This window comes from Neodiprion pinetum, chromosome 5, assembly GCF_021155775.2.
Source record: "Neodiprion pinetum isolate iyNeoPine1 chromosome 5, iyNeoPine1.2, whole genome shotgun sequence".
NCBI classification, from domain to species: Eukaryota; Metazoa; Arthropoda; class Insecta; order Hymenoptera; family Diprionidae; genus Neodiprion; species Neodiprion pinetum.
The window spans coordinates 8,330,376-8,352,173 of NC_060236.1; the positions used below are offsets into that span (position 1 = coordinate 8,330,376).

Sequence of the window (21,798 nt, forward strand, 5' to 3'; positions counted from 1 at the left end):
ATTTATTTTTTCTTAGAAAACAGAAATGGCCTTTGCAGGCATCTGTACGTCACTTTTACGTCAAAGCGTTTTCACTAGCTCCGTGAAGCGTCCGTTGCGTTACCTGGCACGAAAAACAGGTCAATACCAATTGTAGAATTTAAAAAAAAGGAAACGTATTCCAAATGTTGAAACAATACAATAAGAATCATTCATGTGAATATCCTCCGTGGTACCCAAATCGTAGAGAACTGCACCGAATACACTTTTTGACTGAAAACGGGGAAGATCCGATCGTATAATAATTTTTTGTAATTGACTACACCGAATTTCTCCACGATCCCGGACTAAACGCTTGTAACAATCTAGCTTGTTTATTGATGTGTATTAGAATTAATTTATTGACTATGGTTATCAGCAAATCAATCATAGGCGTAAAATAATTATATAGCAATAGATGTTTTGAGATTCGAATATTCAAAGTAACAGAAACCGGTGTCATATTTTTTTTATCACTGCTTAACAGGCTATTCAGATGCTAATAAATATCACAATTGTTGATTGTCAAAAAAAAACCGATCGTGAGATAGACTCAAACGGACTGGGACGAAGTCCAGCCGAAAATTTGTGACGAAGCTCACATTTGACTCTTGTTTGACTTATTGAGCAGATTTCATACACGATTATCACTTGTTTTTTTATTATTTTTTTTTTTTTTTAACAATCCGAAGGAATGATTTGGATGTCTAGGCAGTTGAAAAATGCAAACATTCGAACCTTACGCAACCCTCCACTTCGAGATACCGAACGGTGATCTTGCAGATAAAAGATTGTGATGAAATATCGAAAATCGTATGAAATTCTGTGATGAAAAATAATGCATTATAAGGTAATTGTTATCAAAGAGAATAATTTGCCAAAGTTAATACGTCGACATCCCTAAATTGTACCTTTCGTTTATATCTCATTTTAAATTACTTACTCTTGTATATCATAAGCAATAAAACCGTCTGCCAATAACGTATTTCTATACGTCAGTAGCCTTTGGATATTTTTGTTTACATTACTAACATTATTTATGCACAGTGATAAGGTTTTCTGATGACCTTTGCTCTCCGATAAATCTTACATTCACGTTCCGGTTGATACCCTTGATTACTTAATGAGCGTATCTCATTTTCCGCCACCAAAGTGAGAATTTTTTTGTAATTAAAAAACAAAAAAAAAAAACGAAACTGCGCAATCAATTATTATTTCCAAATTTTCAGGGTATATTTATTAATATTTTAGGTGTTCAAAAAAAAATCTTCACTCGTTTTTATGAAAAATTCCCGGTTCTGACCCTCTCTATCCGTAACCTCACGGAACTGCTTGTATCGCTAATATCTTCACTTCTGGTAGTCTAAAATAAAAAACCAAATGGCACTTTAGTTCGTACACATGTAAACATCATTCAATGAACCACCAAGTAAAACAGTTTTCCTTTTATGAATTGGTGCCTTGTCAAACTCAAAGGGTGGATTCTCTACAATAATTGATTTCACAGTTTCGTCTTTTTTTTCAGTTATAAAAAAAAACTCTCGATTTAGCGGATAAAAATGAGACAACCCCCTTAATTGGTAGATTTCGACGGTTATCAAGTATTGCGTCACGCTACCGCTCGTGGAAAAGTGGAGTGTAATGATTTGTCAAATGATCGGAGAAAGAATTTTTATGTAACGGTGTGTATAAGTAATACAATAATGACAACAATTATCAAAGGTCAATTATTTTTTAATTTTCATTTTTTTGTTTTTTTAACTTGTGACCTACGAAGTTTGCGCAACATTAATACTTGTATTATTAGTCTAAACAGTTTCTAGGTAATTAGATAACGACGGTCATCCCGAAGATGGTGTTGGAGAGAATAAGAACAATTAAACAATAATTGAAAACCTTACTTCGCTTCTTACGCTAATTGTTACAATAATTGTGGCTCTATAGTGCTTGGGTTAAATTTTTTTAGCAAAGACTGTTTTATATAATGAAATGAATAAAATGACTAATAATAATCAAAAGTGATAATCATCGGTCGAAAGAGGAGATGGAATTTATCGTCGTGCAAACAAAAACAACCAAAAAAAATGGAGCAAAGTTATCGTGACTCGCAAGAAACTAGCAATACAGTCATTAAAAGAACTGAGATTCTTCATTTCGCACAGTAGTCTCTTTAGAGTTGGAATCATGGATCGCTGGATTGGCAAAGTTGCCGTCGTAACCGGTGCCAGTGCTGGAATTGGTGCAGCGATTACGGAGGCTCTGGTCAAGGAGGGTCTCCTGGTCGTTGGATTCGCAAGGCGATTGGAGAAACTGAAAACTTTATCAGCGAGTCTGAAAGGAGCGAAAGGAAAGTTTTACGTGAAAGAGTGCGACGTGACCGAGGACCAGGATCTTCTCGACGCCTTGCAATGGGTGGAGGCAGAATTTGGGGGCATCGATGTCATGGTCAACAACGCTGGTGTCGTTAATGCAACCAGATTCTTAGGTCGGTGACGCTTCCCTCAATACATCCGAAGAAAACGAGCTCTTTATGGTTCTCATCTCCGTTCCTTGAAACAATTTCCAGACGACGACGTCGCTTCCTTCCGAAATATGTTGAACGTGAATTTCTTGGCTGGTGCAATAGCCATTCAAGTGGCAGTGGCTTCTATGCAGAGCCGGAAGGTGCCTGGTCATATCATCAACGTAAACGGGTAACCGTTGCATTCGAATCTGATTCCACCTTCCACATTCATCGCGTGTAAGGCGCCACTTGCTGTAAAAGCTTTTTCTACTACTCCACGAACAAGTGATTTCTGTGTGATTGGGGTTTTTTGGAACAAATAGCATTGCTGGGCACTCGATTCCTGCCGTGCCGATAAACATGAGTGCGGAGTCCTCGACTAAATACGCGGTGACAGCCTTGACTGAGCTCGTAAGGAGAGAACTCGCCGTGACCAACGCTAAAATCAAAATAACGGTCGGTATAAGTACCAATAATCAGTTTGATGATGTATTACCAAACGTTTATTCTGCTCGTTCTTACTTTGCCGGTATGACTAATCTTTGCATCCAAACCAGAGCATCAGTCCAGGGAACGTGGTAGGAACGGAAATTCTAGAAAAGGCAGGATATGACTCTGCCGAGTTGGAAACCTTGCAGGATCTACCTTACATCGAACCTAAGGACATCGCTAATGCCGTCGTCTACGTTCTAGGAACACCGCATAACGTCCAGGTCAGAATTTACTCCCCAGTTCTCTTTTCCTAGCTTATGTTTCTTGTACATCGATGGCTATAATACGTCGTTCATTATTTTGATGAAAATAGATAACCGAATTAACCATTCGACCGTTGAACGAGTTACTGTAGAAAGAACCAAGACGAGGATTTTCGAATGGATTCGAAGATGTGTTCAACAATTATTGTGTTTGAAATAAAAGTTTTAATTGGTATCTAATTGTTTTTACATTCTCCAACTCCTACGTCCTGACGATGTTTGATATCTAATAGCAAACAAGAACTTTTTAGACTAATCATGCAAGTATTAAGTTGAAACCAAATGGAAAGTAAAAAATAATTGACCTCTGATAACTATTACAATTTTCTGTATTATTAATGCGCGCCGTTACGTAAAAATTCTTTCCCCGTTCAATTCATCAGGATTTTATCACCGAGGTTATCACTGTATTAAAATAACACAAGTAATGCATCATCACATTTGTTTTGATTTTAATTAACGTTTGGACATTTGATACACTTCTTCGGTATCTTGATCATGAAGTGTAGAAACATATTAAGGTCCAATCATGTGGAATGATTAGTCAGTTTCTTAAATTTTTAGTGATTCTCTTCACTATCTTGAATGTGAATACCCTATTTTTATCGACACCAATTATTAATCTCAGGCTCCATCCATTCTAAGATCATGGTTAAGACTAGCAATTATAATAAATGGATATAGTTTTTAAGTGCATCTCTACGTATTTTTTGTAATTCATTTTGAAAATTTAAAATACCTGTCAAATAGTTTCTAATTTTTATCACGACTGTACAATCACGGATTTCTACACCAATTGCGTTTCCATGCCGAATCGTGAAATACACTAGAGCTGTTGTATAACGAGGTATAGATTGCCAGGAAAACAAACGCTGTAGTAATTCACAAGCAAAAGAAGAAAACTAAGCATGCAATGCGTCGTACGCATTTGGAATTAGTAATTATTACAATATCATTAAACAACCGTATACCTCTTATAAGTATACTTGTACTCCGCAACTGTACCCAAATTTCATGTTCTTGATGTTCCCAAAATAACCTTTCCGATCTCATTCAGAGCTATAGCTTATAACGTAATAAGGAATTTGATCGGACACTAAGATCGACACTCGGATAGAGACAAGATCAGAACCGACATGTTCCAGTGAAAGTGAAATTCAGTTGTACTGTTGAAAGCCCAAAGTTTGGCCATTTTTTCAAAATTCCTCTTTATACCAGAATAAAAAAACGAGGTCATGAATTGATTAAAATTATTTTAAACCCGGAAGGCAATGAGTATACTATCAGGCATACTTTTTTTCTCTACACGTCAACTCTTACACATCAAATGCCCTGAAATCTGGTGAAACGTTTCTTAGATAATGTAGACGAGTTACTCGACCTTATAGCATCATGTGAAAGAATTTTTTTCTTGGTACCCGAGGTCAAACGATAAAACACATCCGTAGATGATGAAGTTTCAGCCCTTTGGCGGGGGCCATCGTTAGAATTATCTAACATTCATTGAAATTACTTACGTTACATATAATCAACTAGTTTGAAAACACTTGCTCGCTAAAGCTCGCTCGGGGTCGGATGCCTAGCGTAGCTGGATTTTGTGCTTGTGCGCTCGCTGACTCGTTGTCAGTGTTTTACCAGATGTCATAATTGTAGGAGAGACTGGGGCACGATGACTCCCCTAAAAATTCTGGTATTCGCTTTACGGTATACAGAATGAACACTGCCTTTGTACATGTGACGCAAGCCGCATCTGCCATCAAGATTTTTTCTATATAATGCTACAAATCACGTTTACACATGCATGTAAGTTTAACGTATTGTGATTTTATGACAATTAATTTCGTCAAAAAATACCACAGAACAATCAGCTAAGTGCTGACAGATTTGAAACACTAGGCACAGCAATTCTATCTCCAATTGAACGAAGTTATTGTCATGTATTCCTGTATGTATACAATGCCAACCACTCACCAATTGCAATTTGTTGATCCTGGTCGTTCGTTTCTTTTTCCGATTCAAAATGTTATCTGAAGCATGCATATTGGATTGATAGCACAAAACACGACGTTTTCAATAATCAAACTTGTAAACTTGAAAATTAGTCCAGAGGGTCAAAATATAAGTCACCATGTCAAGGACCTGGACAGCCAGAACTACGGAACGCTTGTTCTGGAAGTCGAGTTTCACCAGGTAGCGTACCTGGAGCGCAGGACCTGGAGGTAGAGAAACCGGTACTAAAAATCTGCGAAGCGCGATTCTCATCCGTCCGCTCTACTGCGCGGTTGTCTCGAAGCTGGGGAATTCGGCTAGCTGATTTTCGTCGTGGACGATTACTGTAAATGGATGACGTCAAGAGAAAAAAAAACGTTGGGTGACGTCACTTTCTGAACATCCGTACATCCGACATCCAAACTTTGGTTTCGAACTTTAATACTATCTATGATGTATGATTGTTAGCGACCAAAACAACGAGGAACCAGTATGGACACGTGGCCTAACAATTATTAAGAACAATAGGGGTATAACATAAAATTAAACATTCAATACTCACTAATTTCACATAAAAGGACCACTTGAAGTCAATTGCTAAACTTATTTGACATTTTTTAATAATAATAAACATCCATTACGTCTACTGAATGCATCATATCCTGTTGTAAGAGAGTTAGAACTATCAATCTCTCTGTCTTTAACTTCATCTTTTAACAATTATTAAAAGCCTTATCGTTAGCAAACAGTAAACGACTCGTTTATCAGGCTCTTTTGGGGACATTATTTACCGATGAATCAAACAGCACTCTTGTGAATGCGTAAACCCAATGTGTCCGTTAACAGTACCTACCTAACTGTAACTAAATACCGCTCCATGCATGCACCGCAGGCGAGATCCGATCGTATCAAATTATAGCGTATTGCGTTGGACGTCAAAACGTGGATCATACGAGGTAACTGAACAATATGGACCAGAGCGACACTTGGAGTGATTGAGTATCAGGAACCCAGAAGGAACTCGTGAAAACTCTAGTAGTTTGAAATGTTCCGAGTACGATTGAAACTAGTCGGTCGAACTAAAATCTCTAGTTTTTTTTGCTACAGACACTACCGGATGATCGCATTTCTAGTCCTTAAAAGCTCACAATCAGTTTAATTTTTGAGGTGTTCGAAAAGGGGAGAAAATTATCGGCGCATATTGTCGTAAGAGAAAAGTTTCGAAGTGGTGAAACAGATATATGAAAAAAAAAAACAATTTGAATAATCGTTTTGTAAGTAGTTTTGGATTTAATTATAGCTAAATAAGTAACGGTGAATAGAGTATAATACATTGCAAAGTATAGAGAAATTCGTTAAATAATATCCTGAAACTACAGATTGCAGGTTTTTTCTCAAATTTCGTTCGAATCGATATGACCGTTTGTTCAAAATTCAGAACATACGTAACTGGAAGTAGTACAGAAGTTTCAAAAGTTTCATAACACATTCTTACTGAATCCTAGATGTACCCTTAAAATTGCGTCAAGCCATTTCTCTGTAATTTATGATAAGTACACGATATAATTGAACAGTTCAAAAAATCGCAATTCGATAATCGTATTTGGCAGAAGCCTCGAAAGCTTCATAGACCATCAGTATTAAAAATGAGATAAGCTCAGTTTTTTCGGGTCGAACATAATTTTGCAATATGAATCGTAGGTGAGCCGAAGACGAATATTGCTAATACGTGAAGCGAAAAGATCGTTGCCTCCTTGTCGCACACGATTCTTTATATGACAAGAGTATGTTAAGCGTTTTTTCACAAAGCGTGAAATTGAGGTTAGGATCGCGTAATGTCAGATTTGTCTGCTACAGCGCATGCGCGCAGTACAGAAACGGGCACTTTCAACTCCTAGGACTTAAAAGTGGTCTTTGCTGTTCTCCGCGCATGCGCATTCGCAGACTCGCTCGGCCGTCATAGAAACGGATACTTTATGTACGGAAAACACGGATGGAAAAACGCGATAAAAATGCGCTCGCTATATAAAGAATATTTTTTCGCAATAACAACAAAGACACTCCGCTTTACAATCGTGCGTAAAAATGGGTCAATAAACGGCAGAAAATCACGACATACGTACGTTTTATAGCAAAACCGTTTATTTCTAAAGTACACAATAATATCTATGAATAACATATACATGTGTTACTCAATGCTGGTAATCGTTTACATTGTAACCTGCAGTTTGGACACCATTATTGTAGACGTTTCGAGTACCTACAGGTTCCCTACGAACAACGGCATTGAATCCGCTCTGACCGTCGGCTTTGTACTCGACGATCCGACGGTGGCCATCAGGTTCGATCAGGGTGTAGAAGCCCTCGACAACGTCGCCGTGTCTCGCTTCTTGGTGGCTCTTCACGTCCCCGGACAGCTCGTCGTGCACCTCGTACGAAAAACTGTACTCCGGGTTCGAGTCGTAGTCTGCGTCGACGGGTTTCATATCCTCGGTGTACGCGGATGCACTGTGACCGTAGTTGGGGGCGGTTGGGAGCGATTGGGGGGCGGCTGTAGCGACAGCCATAAGAGAGGCGAGGAGCACAAGCTGAGGAAGAAATTTTTAGACGATAAATCGATGTAGCAGATTTTCGTGACTGGTGAAAGATAGGGAATTTCATGAAAATAGAGTGCGAAAAATTTCGAGAAATCTGTTGAATGAATTCAAAATGTATAATGGAGGGGGGGGAGGTTACAAGAGTAAGAAAATATATAAAGTTCAGAATTAACTAATTACATATCTGCTAAGTTGTTGAATTTTGAAAATCTAAAATTCAGGGAACTCAGAATCCAGATAAATCATGATCTAAAAATTTAAAACAATTAAACCTGGCAGTGTTTCAATAGCTATGCTGTATGAATCGGTCAAAATTAAGAACACAGGTTGCAGCTTTGAAATTGACAATCAGGTCTGATCATCACTGAAACCATAATTAATAATCGAATATGTCGCTCAAAGTTGAGCGAAGCAATTTCATTTCTAATATTATTTTTATCGATATTTTCGCATGCTAAATTATATTTTCACTGGGATTGAGTCGTGTATAATCTATTTAATTCTCCTTGTTTCAACAAAACTTGATGAGCAGTCAATTATAAAAATTCATGCAGGAATACATAAAATCACAAAAAATCAAACTCTAGAGAAGATTGAATTTAAAAAATTCACTGTGACCTGTGCAATTCGTAGATTTTTGAAATATTACATTATAATTAGTCCGATCAGAAATTTGTCGTATCATATCCATAATCTATAAGCATTCGGTAAATAATTATTGTTAAATATCCAGCCTTTTAACAAGTTACACAAAGTCTTTAGGTAATTGAAAGCTGATCGAGAAAAAAAGGCAGCGCCGATAATTTTTGAAGCTAGTTAAAAGTGCAAAACGGTCGGACGTTTATTTTTCTCGGCTCATACATTGAAGAGAGAAACCAAAAACTTAAGAAATCGAATCTGAGAATCGAAATCGTCGAGGTTTTTTTCGCCGATTTGATACAGTGTCTCGAATCGTTTAATCCACAAATTAATAATAAGTTTACGTAAATGTTCAGCTTACTTGGAGAGCCATGGCTACTTGATCGGTCGAATGACTGTGCGTTAGTGGTAGCTCGAAAATCGATGCGGTTTTTATAACAGGAGACCCCCCTCTTTTCGATGACAAGAATTGCTTTTGTAATTGCAGGTATTGTTATACAACGCCCCAGCTCCCGAGGCTATACACATCGATAAAAATTGACGTTTGCACTTGCTCCACATATCACCCTCCCCGTTTAATTAAACACAAACCACAAGGTAGCATTGTTCAATTTCATGGTCCCACGTAGTCGAAAACCCTTCTTACATTGGGCAGAAAGACGTAACGTTTCCCGGCCAAATTAAATTCAGAAAAAAGTCCGAGTTTCACTGCTCGAAAGTTTCCGCAACACGCCCAACAATTCCTCCTGGCGGAATTTTCGATTAGTCCAGATTTAATGACTCGTCAAATACGTCAAAACGTATGTAAGCCGATGAATTCAACGGCTCTAAAAATCTTTACGTCATCACATTTTATCCGGCAATTTTAAGTACTTACATACGCACATCTAACCCGGTAATATTGCTTATAGGCTTCAACGCAATGAAACGCCTTTCTTTTCACCAATTTTTTTCACCACGTCTAATGGATGCCATACCATTGACTTACGGCTACAGAGCCGTTAGCCGAAGTGTCTAAGCTCCTTCGATTAGAATGCGGTCAATTTCAGAGAGGACTTTGCGCTGCTCGTTTTGTTTCAATCGAAATACAGTACACACTGTCCATGTCAGTCGATGAAATACGAATCCTACACCCCATGCAGGCCGGAGAAGGAAATTCATAAAAAGTTTTATTGGTTCGCTGGTCACCTGATCCATACCTGTGAACTATATGTATGTGGTCTCAATGTCAGTTCTTTCGGTCTAGATTTAGCCCACAGATAAATGTAACAATGCAAAGTAATGATGTAAGCCGATCAGAAAAATCCCTTCGCGATTGCTTAATTTTAGGTTCGCGCTCTTTCATCAAGGGATGCTCTGATGCTTTCTGCAATCAACTTCACAGCTCGATCCGAGGCCAAATACTACCATCATTTTCACTCGCAACCTAGCAGTTAGTCTTTTCTGACGAACGAAGCAACTTAGATATTACAATGATTAGAAAAAACAATTTGGATACTTTTTTAACATCTTGGATACAACATAATGCATCGACGGTTACGACGCTGATACGACCGAAGAAGAATCCTGCGAGACTTTCTCATTCGTGAGTTTAACAGCTTGATCAAAGATTGACCAAAATCACGATTACAAACTACACTGTGCAACGTTTATGACAGTCGGAGAACGAATACACGAAACCGTTTTTGTCTCCTGTTCAAATAATGATAGTATTTCTCGAAGTGTATATAGTACTTGCTCTAAAGTTACACAGTGTACAGAGATCAAGAGAGAATTCTATATGCAAGCTTGTCTGCGGTTAGGAACTGAGAGGGGGGTAAATCGTGGGCGTATATAAAGGTGGCGAATTTATGACCAGACATCACTTGGTCCTCTCCAATCAGTCTCATCATGGCCTTCAAGGTGAGTCGGAGCTTGTTAAGGTGGTTCGTCAACGGTGAAATACGTTTGATCTTGTAATTTCTTCCGAAATAAAATTTTCAAATATATCACAGCAAGTACAACAAGTACTATAGAACACCTGCGGTAATTTTAAAAAATTCTCGAGAACTTGTACGAAAGTTATGAAACTTTCAAAATACTGCGTGTATTCTTATCGGGAAGGAAGTTCCTCAACTCCGGCACAATGAATTTTGAATTGTATTAATTCTCAAACGAACTTAATACTCGTGAAACATTAACGTAAGCATGTTCTTCTTACACATAAATAAACATTTTCTCTCTTCAGTTGTCAGCCCTGTTCTGCACTCTCGTGGCGGTCGCCGCGGCCGGCCTGATTCCATCCGGTCCCCAGGGCTTCCAGGGCGCTTCCGGTTACAGCAACGACAACGACTATCCCCAGACCACCCCCGACTATCCCCACGCCGGAAACGACTTCTCCCGAGTGGGACCCCACGGCTTCAACACCCCCAGCAGCCCCAGCGACTTTGGCCACTCCGGCCACGCTTACGCCGTTAACGAGTACGCCCAGACAACCGGGGAGTATAATTCTCGTCCCTCGAACGAGTTCGCGCAGTCCACACCTGACTACAGTCACGGCGGAAACGAATTCGCTCAGACGACTCCCGACTACGCTCACGCCGGGAACGACTTCGGCCACACGACCCCGAGCTACCCCCACGTCTCGAGCGAGTACGCTTCGAGCACTCCGAGCTACAGTCAGACCACCCCGAGCTACGGCCAAAGCGGAAGTGACTTCAGCCACGGTTCGACCGGCTTCTCCCACAGTGCGATAAACTTCGCCCGTCCCGCCCCAGGCTTCGGGCATTCGACCGGGGGCGACTTCACCCAAACGACATCGAGCTACTCCCACGGATCCTCGCCCTTCCCCCGTCCGACTCCCGTCTTCGTGCCTAACAGCCAGAGCTACAACCAGCAGTCCTACAACTCGCCGATCGTCAAGAACGAGGTGCACGACGTCGACGCCGACTACAATCCCAATCCCGAGTACAGCTACTCGTACAACGTTCACGACGAGAACACCGGCGATGTTAAGAGCCAGCAGGAAACCCGCCGCGGCGACGTCGTCGAGGGCAGCTACTCCCTGATCGAGGCCGACGGAACTCGTCGCATCGTCGAGTACACAGCCGACGCTCACAACGGTTTCAACGCCGTCGTCCACAAGGAAGGCGTCCCCCATCCTCAGCCGACCGAGAACTACACCCCAGCTTCTGTCACCGGGAAATACGGAACACCCGCCACTCACCCTCCTCAGGGCTTCACCTCACCCGCTGAACACACCGGATTTCCGGCCTCCACACCTCGCGGCCCCTTCGACGCTCCCGCATACGGATATCAACATTGATTAGCTAATTTGACCACTTGGAAACCTATTTATTCAATAAAAAAATATTTTTTTAGTTAACCTTGGAGCCTGTTTTTATCGTAGTGCGAGGGTAACTTTCTTCGGAATTCATACCTCGTGCGTTTAAACTGTACGAAAGAATTAGACACGATTCTTTCAACGATCAAGCTAATTGTAGGTGATAAATAGTTATGTTGAGAATTCAACGTAGGACAAACCCGGGCAGTCACTGAGCTGGTGATTCGATTCTCATTCGGAAGCGAATCGACGGGTTTCTTGTTTCAATACTGTTGGAGCAAATGTATGCATGTGCCGAAATATTATGACTGTACCGATGGATATGGATTTTGACTGTTTAGGTAGTGAAAGACACGGTAGAATCCTTCCTGATATTTTATAGATTCTCAGACTGTTTAGAAACTGATTTTACCGTAACTTAACGTTACATGAAAATGGCGAACAGAATTGATCATTCCTAAACGTCGATCCGTCCCTCGTTGAACGCAAGAATATTACAGACAACAATTTCTGGCGAGTTAAATGCCCACTGATCGAAGGATTGAGTAAAGCCATCAAGATCATAATTGAAAATTAATGTTTGGAAGATAGAGAGCAACTATATATAAGTGCTTTGTAAACATTTCTAATTGTAAGTCTATCGGAATTCGCTAGGCCAACATGAAATTACTTTTCACTCCAGCCGAATACGTTGGAAAAAATACGGTGTTAATCACCACAGAATATAATTTGGTATCAATCCAACACTATCTAATGTAGAATTGTCGAATTGTTAAAAAAAATTGTTCTGAAGTAGTCCAATTTTCGTGAATTTCAACAATACCACCATTACACAGTGGTGTGTTACCAGGTGCGTTAGAATAGAACCAAAAGGAGAGGTGCGGTAACAAGATAAAAGCACATGGTCAAGGTGTACGATTTAAATTATTTCATATATTTATAATAAATAGCTAGCGTCGTAACGGGTTGAATTAGTGTTGGTATCCGTGAGAAGGGGCAGAGTAGCTGACGTGGGCAGCGGGGGCGGCGTAACCGTGAGAGACGGGGGCGGCGTAAGCGTGAGCCACGGGGGCGGCGTAGGCATGAGCGACGGGGGCAGCGTAGGCGTGAGCGACGGGGGCGGCGACCTTGACGGCGGGGGCGTACTTGGGGTAGGCGGGGGCGGCGTACTTGGCGACGACGGGGTGAGCATTGGGTGTTCCCTCCTTCTCAACGACGGCGTTGAATCCGTTGTGGGGGTCGGCGGTGTAGTGGACGATGCGACGGGTTCCGTCAGCTTCGATCAGGGAGTAGCTACCCTGGACGGCGTCTCCGTTGCGGGTCTCCTCCTGGCTCTTGACGTCTCCGGTGATCGAGTCATGGACGTCGTAGGAGTAGCTGTACTGGGGGTTGGGGTCGTAGTCAGCGTCGATGGTCTTGACGACGGCCTTGGCGATGGGGGCGGCGTAGCCGTAAGCGGGGGCAGCGTGGTAGGCCACGGGGGCGGGAGCGATGACTCCGGCGTTGGCGGCGGCCACAAGGGCGGCGAGGGCGATGAGCTGAAGAGTAAATTTAGGGTGTGAACGAGTGTCAAATGCAATGTCGACGTTATATTTTAGGGATCTACTAATCTCTTCAAATGTAAAATAATTTTCACGAAAACGATTTTTGTAAGAGTTGTATGAATACCGGTTTATTTCCGTGATGCGAGCCATAGGGGCCCCTGAATGTAGGCAAATCAGAGTACACGGTTACCCTGAGCAGCTCCGCTGCTCTTTTGTTAAACACCTCGCAGCTACTCAGAGTGAACTTGTACTTTGGATTTGCCTATACTATGGGGTTCCTATGGGGCGAGTGACGGAAACAACCCGGTAGAATAGAATTTTGATAGTTTGAAACCACCGATAATCAGCTTACTTTGAAAGCCATGGCTACTTAGTCGGTTGAATGACTGTTCGATAGTGACAGCTTCGAAATCGAGACCGTTTTTATAAGAGGCCCCCCTTCGGCGTGATTGCCAGTCAGCGTTATTGGCATTCCAGTCCTTCTGGCCACCGTGTGGGCCACTGTAAAACAGCAGTTATACCCCAAGGCTATTAACAAAAATTGACATTTGCACTTGCTCTACATAATTTGCGTCCCCTACCGGCTACCAGACCCTGCGATTCTGTCACAATTTGCGCTTCGCACCGAACGCCTGCATATTAACAAATGACAATCGTTATATGAGTCGGGTCTGTTGTATTGCACAGGTTCGTTTTCACAGCGTGATTGTAGTCTGGCCTCGTTCCAGCACCTTGGACTCGATATAGCAACACTAGGTTAATCGAAGTCTTTGTCAGTGTATTTATTCCCGAGAATTAAAGTCCTTTGATGTGCTTGGATAATTGAAAATTGATTAATCGAACGCTTTAAAATGACGGTACTCTAATTTCTCGATCTATGTCAAACGGGGGCGTAATTCTCGAGTGCTGGGTACCGAGTACGTACGTATACCTTGTACAACGCGATTATGCAGATCTAGATGTAGATCATAGATTGAGGAAAAGTATTCAGGGCAATTCGAGTTGCCTAATTCCTAAGGCTATAATATTATTGATTGACAGTTGTACCCTACCCGGGGAACTGTACAATGTTAGAATCTATTAGGAAACATCTATCCAGTGTCGTTCGTCATATATCTTATGCAGAACACCTTGCTCAAACTTAACCGGTGCTACGCATAATCGCATCGACGAGGTCCGTTGCATGTAAGCGAGTCTCTGCGAATTCACATTAAACATTTGTGTCACTACGTGTGTGAAGAAAAAAAAAAAATTTCGCCGTGACTATTATACAACCGAAATACCCTATTACGTAAATTATCAGCTCAATTAATTATGCATCCGAGTATAATTTCGCTCTGTCAAAGGTACAGTCTCCGTTCCAGGTATGTCCGACTCCTACGTTCCGGCTGTCAACGGGATCGCAACGTAACCCGCCTCACGTCTCTTTGATACACTTGAGACTATCACTTAGCCTACCGCCTAGGGAATGGACCTCGCGATCAAGAATTTTACACTTTGGAGGGGCGGGCCCCACGAATCTCGTTTCATTTTCGGCGGTATATAAACCCGTGTAGCTAGTCTCTAAACATCACTTGATCCAACTCAATTCCCTCGATCAACATGGCCTTCAAGGTAAGAATCCACTGCACCATTTTATTGTCGATAAAATTGATCAGTTCACAATTTTCATGGTTAAAATAAAAGAATCAACGTAGATATATAACAATTTAAAGAGTAGTTGGAAAAACAGAATAGCAAAAAAATACGGTATTCCAATGAATCAAACACATTTGAAAATTCTTTGTAAGACGCGATCTACGAGTTAAACTAAATCTTAACGAATTGTACGATATTTCGATTTACAAAACTGAACACATTATTCGTTTTCTTTTCCAAATGGACCAATGTCTCCCAAAGTCTTACTATTTATATTTAGATAGATGAGAATACATGGGTCAAATTTATAATTCGTGACGAAAAACATAATATTTATTTCGCGCAAAACGGGGTACACACAGATTCTTACGAAAAGGTGAATTCAATTGAAAAGACAAAACATGGCTTACTTTTTAATACATCGACTAAACTTAAAGTCACATAGAATTTAGATAAGCGCCAATCACTGTTCCGGGATACTATCACGAGTAAATGACACTTCGGATTTCTACCGATACGTTTCACTCTTTATTACAAACGAATCTCGAAAAAAATTCAAACCACCCGTTTCTCTATCCAGTGTCCTAAATATTCATATATATATATAGTTGTGTCAACTCTTCACGGTTTCCCTTGAATAACGAATATTTCATTCCAGCTCATCGCCCTCGCCGCCCTCGTGGCCGCCGCCAACGCCGGAGTCATCGCTCCCGCCCCCGTGGCCTACCACGCCGGCCCCGCTTACGGCTACGCCGCCCCCATCGCCAAGGCCGTCGTCAAGACCATCGACGCCGACTACGACCCCAACCCCCAGTACAGCTACTCCTACGACGTGCACGATGAGCACACCGGAGACGTCAAGAGCCAGCAGGAGAGCCGTCACGGTGACGTCGTCGAGGGAAGCTACTCCCTGATCGAGGCTGACGGAACCCGTCGCATCGTTCACTACACCGCCGACCCCCACAACGGATTCAATGCCGTCGTTGAGAAGGAGGGAACACCCAACGCTCACCCCGTCGTCGCCAAGTACGCCGCCCCCGCCTACCCCAAGTACGCCCCCGCCGTCAAGGTCGCCGCCCCCGTCGCTCACGCCTACGCCGCCCCCGTCGCTCATGCCTACGCCGCCCCCGTCGCTCACGCTTACGCCGCCCCCGTGGCTCACGCTTACGCCGCCCCCGTCTCTCACGGTTACGCCGCCCCCGCTGCCCACGTCAGCTACTCTGCCCCCAGCTACGGCTACCACCATTAAGCTCCCGCTATAACCTGTACAATGGATATTTATTTATTATGTGAAAAATAAACCTGTTCTAAGATATTAATTATGATTTGCTGACGAACCCACCGTACTACACCCTTCAATAGTTTATTTGGTTATCGTGATAGCAGCTGAGAGATCCTATTACTGGAATCGGAATAAAACCGCAAAGTAGGTACGCTGAGAGAAATTTTTAGTCCCAATTACCGCTCGGTCCTTAACTATTTTCATTTTTTACCACGATAGAAAAACATAGTTTTGAGGTAGAAAATGAAAATTAGTCTTCTAGCTTTTACAAGAAGGTTTAGTATCCGTTGCTATTCTTTCTCATTACGATCACTGTTCCGGCAAAGAATGAAGTCATTTTAAAGTCATTTGAGATCCGAGTGTCGGCCCGCGCAACAGAAGTCAGCACTGCCGTATAAAGACTTTATAAGATAGTCCCGAAGTTAGCCGTATAAAGTGACGATTGACGGATTGAAATCAATCGTCTAAAAGTGACTTTTTCATCTTTATACCGGAAAAAAATTGAACACTACAGGTGCTACCAACGCTTCTGGAGCGTATAATTGTATGAAATTTTTGTAGCTGGAACAATCAAGCTGCTGTAATGGATTATACATGAAGAGCAATTGTAATAATGCCATAATTTACCGTCGTCATATCGATGTTGTACTTTGTACACGCTGTCATGTCTCTCATGCCAGTTACAATGCGCCTCGAAGATGACAGCAGAATTTGAGTGTCTGTGACAGATTCTTTCCGTGAAGAGAGATTGTCCATTCAAGTTAGAAATAGCATGAATCTCGCCATCTGTAGGGCCGTTAGAGCGAAGTGAAAAAATGTCAATTTAAAAATCAGTTTTCCCTATATAGGCTCAGACATTTCATTCTGAAATCCTGAAACATCACCCGAAAGAATTTTTTATAGGACCCCAACTTTACGTTCCTAGATGAGCAAGTGAAGTTTCAATTCTTCAGGGACGTACAGTCGTATACTAAATGTGACTGTTACATGTATTCACTATATCATATGACATATAATCATACACGTTATAATTATAGGTCATTACGGTATTGCAGGGTATTAAATTGATTGAAAGATATTGTTAATTACGTCATGTGTATTTATTACAGGATGTAACGAAGAAGACATTTCTTTCGCTTTCTCCTAGCCGCTATATGCATCGACCAAAATTTGAAGGTGAAGCAATGAGAAATGAGATGTATTGTGGAGGGACAACATCTCCGCCATAATGATCTCTGCGTAAATTATACCGACCAAGACATGGACGGTCGCTACTCAAAACGTGGTTGCATCTTTCAGCCTTTTCTGAGAAACTGATACCTGTTACGACTCCTTTTTGAAATCTGACGTCGCGGATATTTATTTGAATAGAACAAAATGAAGTACTGGTCACTTCGACACCGCAGATTATGGGATAAAAGGAGCTAGAAATTATTCTTAAATGTTACTATCTGTGAACTGGTACAAAATCATGCGACGAACAATAAAATGAACTTTAACGTCGATTGCGAAGAACAAATGTAGTGGAGCATCGTTAGAAGAATCGCAATTATTGAAATTCCCCAATATCTGTAGCTATTTTTAAAACGTAACTTACAGTGTTTCTTTGAAAGTAATTAACTGACTAAAATTGATAAAAGATATGAAATAAATAAGAAAAAATAGAAGTCCGTTTGATTGCGACTACCAACTGTTTCGTAATCGTGAAATTATCTCACAAAAATTGATAACTTTCGAAAGAAATTAGCGCAACTTACACGTCGAATCAGTTTTTCATGTTTTATCAGACATGCTCGTGAAAATTCTATGTAATCAAATTTACCATCGCTATATTGAAAATCGGACGACATTTCCGTATACCGAAGTACTATCAAATTCCTTGAAAATTTCGTCACCTGAAAACGTTAATTTTGACCCCAGAAAAAAAAAAACTTGTACGTAATTTACACAGGTTTGAAATTAACGCAATACCGCGTCACAGTTCACACATTGAAATATCACCGAGAGAAAATTTCTACGCAACTTACCGCGCGCAATTTTAATTACCGTAAGCAGTTGACCGAGAACTTCATGAGGACCAAAGCGACATGATCGCTGGCGCTACAAGTGGCGATTCACCTGCTCGCATCAATTACGATTCAAAAGTCCTGAAGACCGCTTAGCATCGAAGGACGGCCTTGATCACAACGTAATACAAAGTCATGTAACAAGTTGGGCACACGTTGCCGCCGGTTATCAATGGTCCAGATCTCCTCGTGTTACAGCTGATCGCACTCCCGAGTCCGGTGCGAAGCTGGCTCTACAAGGAGCCGCCATCGACAAGAAGAAAGCGGGACTTATGGCCCCGGGTGGATCGATTCGTTTGGGCGTTATGCAATCCGGTAAGCGAAAAGTGGATCAAATTTCAACGCCGCGCAAAGTGTGCGTATGTGTTACACTGTACGGCGTTATGTCACAGAATTAATTACTCCGTCTTACCTGGATCTAAATTATGGCTAATCGACTGTCCGACACATTCGGAAAGGGTGTAATTTATCCACTCTCGCATAAGGCCGGAGCAATTACACGATTGCGATAATACAAACTATCTCGAAGTCGATCGTGCAATGCGGAAAGCTAGCCTCAGACTTTGTTTCTTCGATAAAGAAAGCCATCGTCGTGGAATAAAAATTGAATGCCATTAGGCTGGTGTAAACCAGAATATATATTTGCAGAATTTTCATCTCCACAACTCAACAACAGTCGTAAGTTGTTAGATTACTTTTTGAAACACTTATTGGTCACTGTGACAGAATCGAATAATCCACAAGACTGTGCAGTTCGTGTTTATGATGCATTCGAACATGCTCGTATTATGTGAAAGGCACCATGGATTGCTTAGTGTTTATTACTAGATAGACAGGAATTGCGAAGTTTAATTTTCAAGCCCATCTGTTTGGATCTCTTTCCTTCTCCACGATTTTGATGACGGATGCCTTTTCCATGAATTCGATTCTTATTCTGCCGTCATGTAAGCTGATGCTTGACCACTGGAGCTGCAATTTCAGCTGCCACGTGTTCCAACTGAGCTTAGGATCTCTAAAGGAAAGACTGACAGCTTCGATGCTACCACGGATTGCTGTGATTGATTGAGATTGATGCCGAAGCTGTAACTCTTGCTATATCTCTGCTTGAACGCAAAGAGTCCCCTTGGTGATCTAAAATGAAATATTATCCAAGCGTGCCAAATTTTACCACCATTCTTCTAATCTGAGGTTATTCAGATATTGCGATCATTTATCTTTAATTTATTACACTTCAAACGTCAATTTGAATTGAAATTAAAACGTTTTGCAATTTTTTGTGAAAGCTGTGTAAAAGTAGAGCCAGTTACAAAGTATCGAATGATCCTGACATTCTATTACACTTTAATTTCTCAAAATCTCGATGCTTATCAATCTCTGCATTATCTATTTTGCAGGCAAACAATCGTTGCGGAGAATGAAATACAGAATGACGTGCCTGCCGGTGTCATAATGACCAGATTGATCAGCTAGCCCACGAAATAACCAATTGTTAGCCAATCGCAAGCCAGCCAATTCACGGCTGCCACGATATAGATATATCTACAACGAGATAATCACTCTGGCATCGCGAGAGAATAATGGTTAATAAATACCGTTGGACACTCGGTGGGAGAAAGCGCACTATCGGATTGGTATATAATCTCGAGTCAATTCTGCAGCAATTAATATTCTTTCCAAAGACATTCAATAGACAATATGGCTTCCAAGGTGAGTTATAATTTTTCAGCGTAAAAAACCCGGTGAAACAAATACCTTTAGAGGTGAAGACTTTTCTCAAGGCTAGATTCACAAATACGGTTCTCTCTAGTTTGAGCTGAAATATTAACAAAAAATTTCTCTGCCTGGCCACACCATTGGTAAATTTATCGACAGCGAATTCAAGTTCACTAGTCGCTGATAACAATAGTCGAAAAAATTTTGTAAGAAGCAAGGTCCTAACTAATTTTTACATACCTATCTACCCTCGTTATAAAACCGTATCTATTTTGATTCGACCAGGACTAGTTTGTGCTTTACAGCTACTATCAGTAAAATTGAATGTTTGTCGTTTTGGCTTTCCTTTTTTGATTCGGGGTGTTTTGCTATTTACAATAAATACCAGTTAGTTGCAATAAATGACAAAACACCCTGAATAAAAAAACGTAAGTCAAAACGATGAACATTCAATTTTACTGTTAGTAGCTGTAACACAAAAACTAGACCTGATGTAATCAAAATAAATCAGTTTATATAACGATGATAAGCAGGTGTTTAAAAATTAGTAATCATCTTCCTTATTAACTTACCGTAACACTATATATGTTATAACCTCATTTTTGTTCGCAGAAACTGTATTTTTGGAAAAACTAGAAAAATCATAAATTACAATAAAACTATTCGTATAATTCGAAATTCTATTATACTAAACCTTGTTCCGAACACAATCAGTTCAAAGTTTTCATGTTACCCAGAAAAGGTGAATTTTCGCTAACCAATTCGTAATACATTCGATGAAAAATTTTCAAATCGTTTCGAATACATCTCTCACCGTTTTCGATTTACAGATGATCGTCTTCGCTGCTCTCGTGGCCGCTGCCACCGCCGGAATCATCGCTCCCGCCCCCGTGGCCTACCATGCCACCCCCGCCTACGGCTACGCCGCCCCCATCGCCAAGGCCGTCGATGCCGACTACGACCCCAACCCCCAGTACAGCTACTCCTACGACGTGCACGATGAGCACACCGGAGACGTCAAGAGCCAGCAAGAGAGCCGTCACGGTGACGCCGTCGAGGGAAGCTACTCCCTGATCGAGGCTGACGGAACTCGTCGCGTCGTCCACTACACGGCCGACCCCCACAACGGATTCAACGCCGTCGTCGAGAAGGAGCCTGCAGGTCACGGACACGTCGTCGCTAAATACGCACCAGCCCCCGTGAAGTACGCCGCCCCCGCTTATGGCTACCAACACTAGATTTATTTGACGAAGTCTAGAATGACAGAATTTCGTGTAAATATATAGTAATTTAATAAATCAACTACATTGCGTGTGTTAAATTTGACAGTTTTGGTAAAGGCTCTGCGAACGAAAGATCAAAGCTTGAATGAGATTACATTACGCAAGAAGAAACCTCTTGAAATTCGATGAAAACATCTGAATATCACAATTTTGAAACGAGTTCAAATTAATCGTTCAACGCGAACTAATGGAGACTATGGTTTGATGTAGATTATATTGAAACTTGTTGATGATGGTAACTTTTTCATTTGTTACAAATATAAGGCATACCATAATCGACTTTGAAGATCAATTTTAAATCCGACTACAGTACATCGTATTCAAAAACATCGCCGGTAGTTGTTATTACAACTGCACGCTTAAATATCAATAGAAGTTTGGCGATACCTGCTCTGCACGCTGTTGTTATGTTGGTATGATTATGTCAACCACCGATAATACGCACGTGT

The 21,798-nt window shown here is 41.2% G+C and overlaps 6 protein-coding genes across 6 annotated transcripts; 4 read left to right on the forward strand and 2 right to left on the reverse strand.

Annotated features, from left to right (window-relative positions):
- The first annotated feature begins 2,162 nt into the window (after positions 1-2,162).
- Positions 2,163-3,451, forward strand: LOC124219554 (farnesol dehydrogenase-like). Its single transcript, XM_046627267.2, has 5 exons — positions 2,163-2,503; positions 2,585-2,711; positions 2,845-2,977; positions 3,079-3,234; positions 3,327-3,451. Exons 1-5 carry the CDS (start codon positions 2,203-2,205, stop codon positions 3,366-3,368), a joined length of 759 nt encoding a protein of 252 aa, XP_046483223.1. The 5' UTR covers positions 2,163-2,202; the 3' UTR covers positions 3,369-3,451.
- Positions 3,452-7,385: 3,934 nt separating this feature from the next.
- Positions 7,386-8,949, reverse strand: LOC124219567 (larval cuticle protein A2B-like). The gene is made up of 2 exons (XM_046627282.2): positions 8,863-8,949; positions 7,386-7,853 (listed from the first exon to the last, which is right to left on the reverse strand). The coding sequence occupies exons 1-2, from the start codon at positions 8,872-8,874 to the stop codon at positions 7,458-7,460; spliced, it is 408 nt and encodes a 135-aa protein (XP_046483238.1). The 5' UTR covers positions 8,875-8,949; the 3' UTR covers positions 7,386-7,457.
- A 1,380-nt stretch (positions 8,950-10,329) lies between these two features.
- LOC124219550 (uncharacterized) lies at positions 10,330-11,865 on the forward strand. Its single transcript, XM_046627262.2, has 2 exons — positions 10,330-10,403; positions 10,729-11,865. The coding sequence occupies exons 1-2, from the start codon at positions 10,392-10,394 to the stop codon at positions 11,803-11,805; spliced, it is 1,089 nt and encodes a 362-aa protein (XP_046483218.1). The 5' UTR covers positions 10,330-10,391; the 3' UTR covers positions 11,806-11,865.
- Positions 11,866-12,736: 871 nt separating this feature from the next.
- Positions 12,737-13,848, reverse strand: LOC124219560 (larval cuticle protein A2B-like). Its single transcript, XM_046627274.2, has 2 exons — positions 13,720-13,848; positions 12,737-13,361 (listed from the first exon to the last, which is right to left on the reverse strand). Exons 1-2 carry the CDS (start codon positions 13,729-13,731, stop codon positions 12,795-12,797), a joined length of 579 nt encoding a protein of 192 aa, XP_046483230.1. The 5' UTR covers positions 13,732-13,848; the 3' UTR covers positions 12,737-12,794.
- Positions 13,849-14,860: 1,012 nt separating this feature from the next.
- LOC124219559 (larval cuticle protein A2B-like) lies at positions 14,861-16,324 on the forward strand. Its single transcript, XM_046627273.1, has 2 exons — positions 14,861-14,981; positions 15,664-16,324. The coding sequence occupies exons 1-2, from the start codon at positions 14,970-14,972 to the stop codon at positions 16,252-16,254; spliced, it is 603 nt and encodes a 200-aa protein (XP_046483229.1). The 5' UTR covers positions 14,861-14,969; the 3' UTR covers positions 16,255-16,324.
- A 3,612-nt stretch (positions 16,325-19,936) lies between these two features.
- On the forward strand, positions 19,937-21,628 carry LOC124219566 (larval cuticle protein A2B-like). Its single transcript, XM_046627281.1, has 2 exons — positions 19,937-20,060; positions 20,897-21,628. Exons 1-2 carry the CDS (start codon positions 20,049-20,051, stop codon positions 21,302-21,304), a joined length of 420 nt encoding a protein of 139 aa, XP_046483237.1. The 5' UTR covers positions 19,937-20,048; the 3' UTR covers positions 21,305-21,628.
- Positions 21,629-21,798: the final 170 nt, after the last annotated feature.